At 45.0% G+C, this 13,296-nt stretch overlaps 1 protein-coding gene across 3 annotated transcripts in view; it reads right to left on the bottom strand.

Annotated features, from left to right (window-relative positions):
• Window positions 1-9,982, bottom strand: part of Commd1 (copper metabolism domain containing 1) — a 99,833-nt gene extending 89,851 nt beyond the window's left edge. Inside the window, exons 1-2 of one of the 3 annotated variants that reach the window (XM_031391186.1) lie at window positions 6,745-6,967; window positions 2,171-2,373 (exon numbers count right to left, since the gene is read on the bottom strand). In XM_031391186.1, the coding sequence (XP_031247046.1) occupies window positions 2,171-2,373; window positions 6,745-6,943 (402 nt within the window). In that variant the 5' untranslated portion in view covers window positions 6,944-6,967. Of the gene's footprint in view, window positions 1-559; window positions 718-2,170; window positions 2,374-6,744; window positions 6,968-9,652 lie in introns of those variants that run through there. The other 2 variants (XM_031391183.1, XM_031391182.1) reach the window with 2 other exon arrangements.
• Window positions 9,983-13,296: the final 3,314 nt, after the last annotated feature.

Here is a 13,296-nt window from a genome sequence, read left to right as displayed (position 1 = left end):
AAAAAAAAAAAAAGACACACGAGGTGTACTGCGCAGGCCTGCCATTCCCGAAGTAAAGACGTAACTGCAGATCTCAGGGTAACTGCGCAGACCAGACTCACTGCGGATAACTGCGGATACCTGGATAGCTGCGCAGGCAAACCGAACCGTACTGCGGATAACCACCCGTAACTGCGCAGGCAGGCAAGGCGGATAACCACTGGGTAACTAACTATAGAGACCAGCTGTACCATGGATAACCGGGTAACTATGTAGGCTGGCCATACTACGGATAACCCGGTAACTGCGCAGGCTGGCCATGCCACGGAGGCTGGCTGGAAAGCGGATAACCGGGTAACTACGCAGGCCAGCTGTACATGCATAACCAGTAACTGCATAGGCTGGCCATACCACGGATAACCACGGACAATCTTGTGACAGCACAGGCCAGCCACGCCACGGATAACTGGTACCGGAGATAATCTGGTAACTGCGCAGGCCAGCCGCGCCACGGATAACTGGGCAACTGCGCAGGCAGGCCGTACTGCGGATAGCCAAGTAACTGTGCAAGCCGACCTACCACGGATAACTGGATAACCCGGTAACTGCGCAGGCAGGCCATACCGCGGATAACTGGATAACTGGGTAACTGCGCAAACAGGTCGTACTGCGGATAACAGGGTAACTGGGTAACTGCGCAGGCCAGCCACGCCACGGATAACTGGGCAACTGCGCAGGCAGGCCGTACCACGGATAACTGGGCAACTGCGCAGGCAGGCCGTACCACGGATAACTGGGCAACTGCGCAGGCAGGCCATACCGCGTAACTGCGCAGGCAGGCCATACCACGGATAACTGGATAACTGGGTAACTGCGCAGGCTGGCCATACTGTGGGTAACCGGGTAATTGCGCAAGCAAGCCGTACAGCGGATAAACAGGGTAACTGGGTAACTGCGCAGGCCAGCCGGGCCACGGATAACTGGACAATTGCGCAGGCCGGCCGCACCACGGATAACTGGGTAACTGCGCACGGATAACTGGATAACCACAGATAACCTAACCGGATAACCAGGTAACTACGCAGGCAGACTTTATCACGGATAACTGGATAACTGGGTAACTAAGCAGGCCAGCCGTACCACGGATAACCGGGTGACTGTGCATGCCGGCCTACTGCGGATAGCCGGATAACCGGGTGACTGCGCAGGTAGGCGGTACAATCCCACATTCCAACGCAAACACGGGCTTCTGACTGCGCATGCGCACACTCAGCTACTGGTTGCTGCACTGCGCAAAACACGCCCGTGACTCAGCTGGTTCGGCTTTCCAGGCTGGTGAAAAGGAAAGTCAGCTGGCCTGGATGGTGCCACCCTGTAGTTGCTGTCCAGGAAGGTGACGAACATTAAACAGCCAAACCACTTAGCATTGGGTGACATTTCCAATCCACAGCGTGAGAAAGAGGAATTATCGCGAGATCCGAGATCTGGGAAGGGGCTCGTGCTCTGCGGCAAAATGGCATCTCAGCAGACCGCATTACCTGAGAAACTGAGCCGAAAACAGCACAAGGCCGCGATGAAGAGGGAGAAGCGCAAGAAACGTCGGCAGAAAATGGCTCGGTTGCGAGCTCTGGAAGCCCCACCAGAGGAGGAGGAGGACGATGATGTTCCGGCTAATGACGAACTTGCAGAGAGACTGCTGGAGATAGAGCGTCAAAGATTACATGAAGAGTGGCTGCTGAGGGAGGAGAAGGCACAAGAAGAATTCAGAATGAAGAAGAAAAAGGAAGAGGCCGCTAGAAAACAGAAGGAAGAACAGGAGAGACAGATAAAAGCCGAATGGGAAGAACAACAGAAAAAACAGAGAGAGGAGGAGGAGCAGAAGCTACAGGAGAAGAGAGAGAGAGAGGAAGCAGTGCAGAAAATGCTGGACCAGGCTGAAAATGAACGTTCTTGGCAGAACCCAGAACCACCCAAGGATTTAAGGCTGGAGAAATATCGACCCAGTTGTCCCTTCTACAACAAAACGGGAGCGTGCAGATTCGGTAACAGGTGTTCACGGAAACATGACTTTCCCACATCAAGTCCCACCCTTCTTGTGAAGAGTATGTTTACAACGTTTGGCATGGAGCAGTGCAGAAGGGATGACTATGACTCTGACGCAAACCTGGAGTACAGTGAGGAGGAGACCTACCAGCAGTTCTTGGATTTCTACCATGATGTGCTGCCCGAGTTCAAAAACGTGGGAAAGGTGATTCAGTTTAAAGTAAGCTGCAACCTGGAACCTCATCTGCGGGGCAATGTGTATGTTCAGTACCAGTCGGAAGAAGAATGCCAAGCAGCCCTCTCTCTCTTTAATGGAAGGTGGTACGCAGGACGACAGCTCCAGTGTGAATTCTGTCCCGTGACCCGGTGGAAGGTTGCGATTTGCGGTTTATTCGAAATGCAAAAGTGTCCAAAAGGAAAGCACTGCAACTTTCTTCATGTGTTCAGAAATCCCAACAACGAATTTAGAGAAGCTAACAGAGACATCTACATGTCTCCGGCTTGGACTGGCTCCTCTGGTAAAAACTCAGACCGGAGGGAAAGGAAGGATCATCACGAAGAATACTATAGCAAGTCAAGAAGCTACCACTCTGGTTCATACCACTCCTCCAAGAGAAACAGGGAGTCGGAGAGGAAGAGTCCTCACAGGTGGAAGAAATCTCACAAACAGGCAACTAAGAGTCATGAGAGGCACAGTTCAAGAAGAGGAAGAGAAGAGGATAGCAGTCCAGGACCACAAAGCCAGAGCCACAGAACCTGAGCCCGGCTAGGACAGCACCACTTGCACCCAAGACTGACATCAGGCTTGGCAACAACAAAACTTCATTACGGAATAAAAACCTAACGCAGTATCCTTCAGATTCCCCCAAGATATTCAAAACAAAACTGATTACATGGTGACTCCATCTAATTCCCAACCAAGTTACAAAATCTTGTGGCTTTAACAGAGACAGAAACAGGTATTCGTTATTTCTTTGTCTGTTATAATGCTTATAATGCTGTTATAATGCTTAGTATCATGTTATTGATGTTATTTTCCATACAGTTTAAGCTGGCTTCCCATGTTGTTTTCCTGTAATAACTTTACATTGTGATGCTTTATCATTAATATATTTATTAACATCATTTTTATATTGTTTGAATCTGTTTAACAAAGAACACACAGGAGTACAGAACACTACTGTCTCCTGTTTTTATAGAAAGGCTCTCACTATGTATCCCTGGCTGGCCTGGAACTTGCTATGTAGACCAGGCTGGCCTCGGATTCACAAAAATCTGCCTATCAGCTGCTGGGGTCACAGAAATGTACCACTTCCCAAATCCAATGGTCAGTTTTTTTTTTAAAGCCGTGTGTGTGTGTGTGTGTGTGTGTGTGTGTGTGTGTGTGTGTGTCCCTATCTGTGCACAAGTGCTGTAACCCCTGAGCCATCTTTCCAGCTCATAATGATATTTTTTTAAATCATAGATCTCATAATCTTGAGAACAAATTAGTGAAATTTTTAGGTTCTCTACCAAGTAACCAACTTAATATAATTTACACATACTATTTCCAAATACCAGCATTGTAAATTTAAGAATAGATGTTTGAGGTAAGAGTTATCTTTATGTAAATGTTCAGATTTTAAATACTGTAGGCTCTTAATATCAAATATCTGTCATAGCCACTGTTACTATATTGCTGCTAAAGATAGGAAGCAAATGAATGAACCTGTTACCATATTATAGCAAAGCAGTATTTATCAAATCATGGACAATGAGGAATGTAACTGAGCTGCAGAGCACTTGCCAACATGCCCATGGCCGTGGGTTTAATGACCCTGGTAACAGCAAACAATGAAAACAGTAAGGATGGGAATACAGTGAGGGGCAGAATAGGAGCCCCAGGCCACATCAGCCCTGCAGCCAGAAAACCTGACTCAGACTTGGAGTATCAGATGTGCAATTCTCTCCAAGCAGGAATTGTACTTTCACATTGCCCAAACTAGCTCTAAACTCCTATCTCAGATTCCCAATAGCTAGGACATAGGCATATGCCACTGTGCCCAACTATGCTGACCTTTTTCAATGCAACTGGCACATTTAAGCACTACCCATTCATTCAAATGTTCTACAGATTTTTACTAAGTGCCTATGGCATGCCAGAAATAAGTATTAAGGGTAGGAAAAATAATAAAGCTTGCCTTTTCTACAAATGAACAAGCTATTAAGGACAGTATAAAAATTCAGGTAGTATTCTTCAAAGCAAATTATAAATCTGAGCTGAAAGAATCATATAAAAATTAGACAGCGTGCTTTGACTGGTGGTGCATACCTTTAATCCCAGCACTTGGGAGGATCTCTGTAAATTTGTGGCCAGTTTGATTTCATAGTGAGTTCCAGGCACATAGTGACACTCTATTTCAAAAAACCAATTAATAGAAGCTGGAGAGATGGCTCAGTGGTTAGGAGCACTAGCTACATATACTGTGACTACTTTGTTAATTTTACAACTCCTTGGGCACTACCCAGAAATCAAAACTAGAGTGGGGGACAGCAAGATAGTTCATCGGATAAAGGTGCAAGTAAAGTCTGAAGATGCAGGTTTGATCCCTGGAACCTACATGGTAGAAGGAGGAAATTGATTCCTATAATTCTGACATTCACATGTGCACCATGATGTACTAGTGTGAATGAATGAATGAATGGATGAATGGGTTGCTCCATATAGCCATAAGCAGATTAAATGTTTGCCCCTTTGTGACTAACAAGTAATAGAGTGCTGATGTCCCAAACAAGGAAAGTGAAGGACTCCATTGTACATAGAAAAGAGCATTCAGTTCATATGTCAGGGAAACAAATATAACATTTGGAAACAACATGAAAGTCAGGAACCTAAAACACCCTGCACAACAAATTGCCAGGTAGTTGGCAATAAGAAAACTGGTACCTGGGCTCAGGCTTGGGTTTAGCTCAGCATTACAACCTTAGCAGGCACTAGATCCTGGGTTTGCTGCACAGCACACCAAAACCAGGAACCTGTTAATGAGAATAACCCACTATTCTCTAGGTGTTCCGCATTTCCTCAGCATCTCACGTTCTATCCTCGTCCTTTGTATCTCCCTTTTCCATTTTTATGCAGAACATGATTTTCTAGGTGACAACACAGTCTGCTACCATCCACGTGTAAGTGTGCAGCCTGCTTCAAAGCAGGAGTGCTTGAGGACCAGAGGAGGAAGAGCTTCAGTTCTGCTTGCCTGCTCACAAGCATTCCTTCCTATATCCCTCACACTATGATCAAACTGGATGGTTCACCATTTCTTTAGTGTGTGTGTGTATGCATGCACACATTCACACATGTGACTACAGGAGCATGTTTGTGCCAGTGTACATCCACAAGTCAGAACAACCTCTGGTGTTTATCCTTACCCTCTATTTGAGACGGGGTTTCTTTGTTGTCTTTCCACTGTATATGCCAGGCTAGCTGGCCCTAAGCTTCTAGAATTTTCCTGTCTCCACCTTCCATCTCCTCATAGGAGTGTGTGCAAATTGCAGACATGATCAATTTTTGTTGTAAGACTTTTTTTTTTAAAGATTTATTTTATGGGGTTGCAGAGATGGCTCAGCAGTTAAGAGCACTGACTGCTCTTCCAGAGGTCCCAAGTTCAATTTCCAGCAACCACATGGTGGCTCACAACCATCTGTAATAGGATCTGATACCCTCTTCTGGTGTGTATTAAGAGTACTCATGCCAGGCAGTGGTGGCACACGCCTTTAATCCCAGCACTTGGGAGGCAGAGGCAGGTGGATTTCTAAGTTTGAGGCCAGCTTGGTCTACAGAGTGAGTTTCAGGATAGCCAGGGCTACACAGAGAAACCCTGTCTTGAAAAAAAAAAAAAAAAAGAGTACTCACATATATAAAATAAATAGATAAATCTTTTAAAAAAGACTTATGTGTATAAGTACTTTGCCTGCATGTGCTCCTTGTGTGTACCTGGTGCCCAAGGAAGCCGAAGAGGGTGGTATGCTGTACTTCCCTGGAACTGATAGCACAGATGATTATTGTGATCATTTGTGTGCTACGAACCAAACCCAGTGCTTTTAGCTACTGAACCATCATTCTAGCCCCTACATATCCAGTTTTTATGTGGCTTTTAGGGATTCAAACTCAGGGCTTTGCAACAATCACTTTTACCTACCAAGCTGTCTACCCAGCCCTATTGATCCCTTGAACATAGTCTACATTTTTCACTACCCCACATCTGCCATTTACATTGAATACCACATAAAGCTACCCCTTATCAACATCTAAAATAATCACTTTGTTCAAAAGGGGCAAAGCACCTTCAAGAAGCCTGCCTGAGGCTGGGGGTGGGGGAAGAGGAGCTAGTGGTCCTGGTAGTGAATGCCTTTAGTCTCAACACTCAGCAGGCAAAAACAAACAGATTTCTGTAAGTTGAAGGCCAGCCTGGTCTACACAATGAGACCCTGTCTAAAAAAAGGGGTGGGGAGGGGCGATATGGAATCTGGCAGGGTAGAGGTGGTTCTCTTATGACTACTGTGACACACATCTTATCCATGACTCAGTCTGTAAGACACTGCAGTGGTGGGAACAAAGGAGTGGGAAAGACTACTTCCAGAAATGGATGGAGGAGCAGGCCAGAGCCTGACTGACAGCTTCATTTCAACAAGGAAGACACTCCTGCTACATTCTCTGTTCCTCCTCCTGAAGGGGCCAAGACTTACCTGGCTCCAGTCCCCTGGGTCCTCCACACTCTGGTATGATGCAAGCACCCAACATGGGAGACACCCCCATGATGTCAGTAGTGGCCCCTCCTCCTGGGGTGATGCCTGTGGGACCTGCTCCTACAATGCGGCCACCCATGGGAGACCACATGCCCTTGATGTCCAGGCTTCCAGTAAGGAGATGGTACTCACCTGGCATGGCATGACACAGACAGAGGGGTCATCAATTCTCTACTTAGGAAAGACAGGGTTTCTCTCTATAGCCCTAGCTATCCTGGAACTCACTCTGTAGACCAGGCAGGCCTTGAACTCAGAAATCTGCCTGCCTCTGCCTCCCAAGTACTGGGATTAAAGGCGTGCGCCACCACTGCCCGGCTGCATTTTTTTCTTGTATTCAAATACTGTAAGAAAAGTAATGGTGCTTGCCTTTGATCCCAACACTGGGAGCCACAGGCAGGTGGAAACAACAGATTTCTGTAAATTCAAGATCAGCCTGATCTATAGAGTAAGCTCCAGGATAGCCAGGGCTACATAGAGACCTATCTTGAAAACACGATAAGATAAATGTAATAATAAAAGCATAAGGATTTTTAGTAGCAAGTTAAAATTTAATAGGAACTTTAAATTGTGTGGTTTTACGCTGTTTAGACAGCTTAAACTACACAGTGAAACACTGTCTCGAAAAAACAACACAGAAGTAGACATCTTAAATTTGCCTCCTCATCTATGTGCATTTGGATGTAAGAGGTCAACAGCAAGTATCCTCCTCAGTAGTGCTCCCACTTATGGGTAAATGGGTGCACATGTGGTGTGGAGGCTAGAAGTTGATTTCAGGCATCCTACTTTATCACTCTCCAGCTTTTTCTTTAAAAAAAAAAAAAAAAGTGATTGTGTAGACCAAGGAATAAGTTGCCACAATTAATTCTCTCTTTCTACCATGTAGGTTCCAGGAACTTCACTTAGATTGTCAGGCTTAACAGCAAGCACCTTCACCTGCTAAGCTATCTTGCTGTCCCTCTACCCTATTTTTAAATTCTAGCACAAGGTCTCACAGAACCCAGAGCTCACTAACTGGCTAGGCTGGCCAATTGGCCAATGAAATCTAGGCATCTGCCTTTCTCCACCTCACAAGTGCTGAGTTCCAAACATGCCTGGCATTTACCTGAGGGCCAGGATCCCACTCAGGGCTTCCCGCTCTCACAGCAAGCGTTTTACCGAGGGAGTCACCTCCCCTGTCCATCCACTTCATGTTTTAAAGATGTACTGATTTTTATTTTATGTGTATAAGTTTTCTGCCTGCATGTATATAAGTGCACTGTGTGAGTAGCTGGTGCCCATGAAAACCAGAAGGTGCTAGATGTCCTAGAATTGGAGTGACAGACTGAAGTATGCTGCCACATGGGTCGTAATCAGAATTAATATAGTGGTCATTAGCCACATGTGGCCACTTTAACCATTTGAAATGTGGCTAGTTGTAACTAAGATGTTTTAAATGTAAAATGCACATCATATTTTAAAGACTTTGTGAAGGAGCTGGAGAGATGGCTTAGCAGTTAAGTGCTACTCTTTCAGAGGATCCACGTTCAATTCCTAGCACCCCCATGGCAGCTCATCACTGTCTCTAACTCCAGCATCAGAAGTTCCAACACCTTCACAAAGATACACATGCAGGCAAATCGCCAATGCACATAAAATAAAAATAAGGACTTTGTGAAAACAATACATTAAATAGTAATTACATAAATGATAGATACCTTGAATACACTTTAGTTATAACATCCAAAAAAAAAAAAAAAAAATCACAGGAACCAGCTGGGCAGATAGCTCAATTAGGGCCTGGTTCTCATTCTCCAGCACCCACGAAAAGGCTGGGCATGGCCTCCTATTTCTGTAACCCAAGCACTAGCAGAGCAAATACAAGCAGATCTCTGGAGTTCCTGGCTGCTCTAGCCAGTCAGTGAGACTTGATTTCAGGTACAGTGAGAGGCTCTGTCTGGAAAGATAGGTAGAGAGTGATAGTGCAAGGTAACACACACACATACACACAGAGGCCACAGCAGGGATGGTAGATGCTTGTAATTCTAGCACTTGGGAAGTGGAAGGAGGGTCAACTACACAATGAGTTCAAGGCCAGTCTGGGCTACAAGAGATCCTATCTCAAAACCCAGGTGGGGCTGGGGGGAACTGGAGAGATGACTTGGAGGTTAAGAGCACCTAATAATGCTCTTGTGGAAGGCCTGGTTTCCAGCACCCACGTGTGGCCTATAACTGTTTCAACCACCAGTGCACATGCAGGCACCACACCCATACACATAAAATAAAAATAAATCTTTTTAGTTAATTTCACCTGTCATGTTGCCCTCTAATAGTTTTCATAAGACAGTCTGATGTACACTTCGTTCCATTTGATAACCATAGAGCCGACTGCTTTAATGGTGTTTACTCCAGTTAAACACCTTTATCCTTTATCTCACCAACTCCCACAACCCAGGAAAGCTGACAAGCACGCTCTTGCTCTCTTTAAACACGGGTCTCACCACATTTCCCTGACTGGCCTGGTTGTCCTGGAACTCGCTATGTGCAACAGGCTGACCTCGCACTCACACAGCACTCTGCCAGCCTCTGCCTCCCCTGTGCACAGATTAAGGCGTGCACTACTACGCCCGGCGTAACCCATCAAAGTCCGAGACGAAGAAAACTCGAAACTTATCTATACTACAGACACAGAAAAGTCTTGAAGGGAAAAAAAATGTTTTCGCCTTTATGTATCCCTAAAGCAAAGGGCGCAACAGAGCGAGCTCCACGCCTCAAGAGAGGCGCTGAGCAGCCCGAGGTTGAGCAGCCCTCGAGGCTGGGGGCGGGTCTGAGGCTGCGAGGAGGGCAGGGCTGCGCGGCGGAACGACTCTACCTTGAGAATTCCCCTCATCTTCGCCAGGAAGGGGCGGAATTCCTCCGGGGGCACTTCCGGGTAGAGTTGGCTGTGTAGCAGCTCGTCGGTGATACCCGAGTTTCCGTGAAAGGCGTTCTGCGCTAGGCCGCTCAGCAGCCCGCTCAGGGACTTGCAGCCCTCCAGATCGCCCGCCATGGCCAAGGAGGGCCTGCGCCTCAGCGGCTCATCTCCGGTCCGCTACGGGGGCCGAGAAGGCCCATAAAAGCTGGCCAAGGCAGCCAGGGAACGCGATGCCGGGTTCCTCCACTAGTCGATCTCAACAGTTCTCTCGTTTGCTCTGCCACACGCGTCCATTACTTCCGCCCCAGCCAAATCCACTCAGTTTCCTTTAGGCTCACTGTGCTTTTGCTGTTTCCCTTTTCACTCCGATGCGCACTCAAAGGAAAGATCGCTGACTGGAGATAACCTAGCTGTAACTCCGTAAGAACGCCACTTTAACTCTTCGATGGCTGTATCTCATTCTACAGATTGCGAGTAAATAAGCAGTGCCTACCACTCCGTTCTAAGCTCTAATCCTCCCCATACTCCACCCCAAATGTAGCTAGTCGATAGAAGTGATCCCTTTGCTTGCGTTAATTCTTTTGTGTATACTTGTACGTTGTCTTTCTAGCCATTATCAGTAGTCTGGTCTCCAATATTTTTCAAAGTCTTTTCATTCTTGAAGTGGAATTGCATTAGTAAATACCTATCTACATAATTACAAAAAAAAAAAAAAAAACCCTTACTTATATTCATCTATAATAAGCGTCTAGCATGATACTATAATATAGGTGAACCTTTAAAATGTGCTAAATGAGGGCTGGACAGATTCAGTGGTTAAGAATGCCTACTGCTCTTTTAGAGGACCGGAGCTCAGTTCCCAGCACTCACTTTAGGCAACTTACAACCTCCTGTAACTCCAGCCTCAGAATTTTTGTTGTTGTTGTTGTTGTTGTTTTGTTTTTGTTTTTGTTTTTGTTTTTTGAGACAGGGTTTCTCTGTGTAGCCCAGGCTGTCCTGGAACTCACTCTGTAGACCAGGCTGGCCTCAAACTCAGAAATCTGCCTGCCTCTGCCTCCCAAGTGCTGGGATTAAAGGTGTGTGCCACCACTGCCTGGCAAGCTAATTGTAATTTAAAATAAAAAAAAATAATAACATGCTGGGCTTTAATCTCTGGTTTTAGGAGGCAGAGGCAGGAGGTTCTCTGAGGGTGAGGCCAGCCTGGACTACACAGAGAAACCTTCTCTTGAAAAACCAAAAAAAAATAAAGAAAAGGGAAATAGTATAATATAATATGAACATCCCCTCTGTCTGCTTCAGAGAAACGTTTCTTCATTTTTGCCTCAGCAAAACACCATCCAACCGACTTTCCAAAGAACCCTTAAACTTTTACTTCAGTTGTGTTTTGAGAGGATTAGACACAGGCTATGTGGGTTTCTAGGCAGGTGCTCTACCACTAAGCAACATCTCCAGCTCTAGTGAATTTGCTTTAACTTTTAAATATCCATATGAAGACTCATTTCATGGATAACTTATACTGTGTGAGGACTTAAGAGTACAAAAACAATGGCTATTTTTAAAATTTGTTTTAATTAGGTCTAAAATGTTGATATAAAACTTACTGATCCAGGAATGGTGGCACATGTCTTTATCCCATCCCTCGGGAGGTAGAGATAGATAGTTGTGAATTGGAAGACAGGCTGGCCTATACGGGGAGCTCCAGGCCAGGCAGGGGTTTATTATATACTGGCTTCTTTGCACTCCTAGGCAAATGAGATTCTGTCTCAAAAACAAAACAAACAAGCAAACAAAAACCTAAAAACCTATGTGTGTGTGTGTTGGGGGTGGGGGGCTCTGCAAACACCTCAGCCAGCAAGCGTCAATCCCTTGAGGCAAGAAGGAAATCCCACTGAATATGTCACAGGAACTGGTGTTGGTTTAAACTTCAGGAGTCTGACACGGAGCAGTTTGTTTCAGACATATTTAACCAGAGCACAATTTGGAAAAGAGTTTTCTGATGATAATTAACTCACTCCTCTGTGTACAGTGAAGCTTAAGATATGTTACGCTAATAGTCTTTTCAAGGTACATGTGACCTCTTCCATAAAGATGGGTTCTGCTGACAGAGAAACAGTGCTCAAGAGAAGGGTTGAGGGAGAATGACTGAGATAAGCATAAAAGTCTGGGCAAGCCAGACGTGCCCCGGCCATACAGACAGCACAGAGGTCACCAGGCTACTAACCACATCTACCCTCAGCCTTCTGAGCAGAAAACATGTTATGTCTCTTTCTTTGAAGAAACAACCCTTTGCGTTTAACATTCCTGGTTTCCCTGGTGTTTTTCTGTGAACACAAGAACCTCTTTGTTCCCAACACAATTGATTGGGAGGTAGAGTTTTATACTCCAAACTTCAAAATGCTAGCTGTGTCTGACTAAGCCAGCTCAGTCAGTCAACGGGGTCTCCAGGGAAGGAGGGAGGATTGGAAAGAAAAAGATTATTAAACAAGACTAACACGACTCCAGCCAGTGCTAAAGCTTAAGCAGGTTTATTTTTTCCAGTCTGCTTTTATATCACTCTAGTACATAAAAAGAATATGGCCAGTCCTAAGGCATAAACAAAGTGGTCAAGGAACAAACAAGGTATAAACAAAGGTCCCATGATTACTGTTTTCAGGATCTAAACAAGACCTATCACCATACAAAGAACTCAGTCCTCAGTTAATTATTCATCTTGAGCCTACTTCCTGTTCTAGATCAATGTCAAATTCCTGCCAAATTCCTAGGTGGGCCCCAAAAGCTCTCCACGTGTGTGTTGTATAAACCTTACACAGGTGCATGTACTGTTACATGGAATTTAAGTTGACACAGGTGGGTAATAGCCCGAACTCCAGGGAAAAGCAGCTGCTGTCCTTAGCATGGCGTTTCTAAATGCGAATAAAAGATGGGTAAAAATTACAAAATGGAAACCATTCTTTCCCCAGTTTACACAGTCATTGCAAGCCAGAGATCTGTTCTGTGTATCAAAACCAAGCTAAAAATGTGATTAGGAGGCTGGAGAGGTTGTTCATTGGTTAAGAGCACTTGTGGCTCTTGCAGAGGACACAGGTTCAGTTCCCAGAACCCACATGATGGCTCAAAAACCATGTATAATTCCAGTTTCAGGAAACCCAATGCCATCTTTTGATTTCTTTGGGCACCAAGCACACATGTGATACACACACATGCATCCAGGCAAACACCCACTAAAATAAATAAGTCTTAAAATGTGTGTTTGTATGTTAAATTTAGGCTCCAACAATTCACAAATGGGTTTTTCACCTTCATAAATGTTCCCTGCATGGCAGAATATATTATACTCTTGACCTCTGTTTAACCTGGGCTATTCCTACCCCTGTATGAAGGTGACAACTAAACTGATTCTTTCAAGAAAGTATAAACCTAAAGAAAACCATTGGTCTACACTGTTTAAATTAGTGTTTATGTATGGTTTGCTTGTATTTAAAAGAAAAAATTTTGGGTATACCTTTCCAATGAAATGATTTTCTAAAAGTCATCTTCAAAAATGTTTTGTGGATCCAAGAAAAACAACCTTAAAGACAAACTATATTTTTGTGTTAAATGTG

Source organism: Mastomys coucha, unplaced genomic scaffold, assembly GCF_008632895.1.
Source record: "Mastomys coucha isolate ucsf_1 unplaced genomic scaffold, UCSF_Mcou_1 pScaffold22, whole genome shotgun sequence".
In the NCBI taxonomy this organism is placed as follows: domain Eukaryota; kingdom Metazoa; phylum Chordata; class Mammalia; order Rodentia; family Muridae; genus Mastomys; species Mastomys coucha.
The sequence above is the reverse complement of the archived record's forward strand: the minus strand, read 5'-3'. Positions and strand labels throughout refer to the sequence as shown.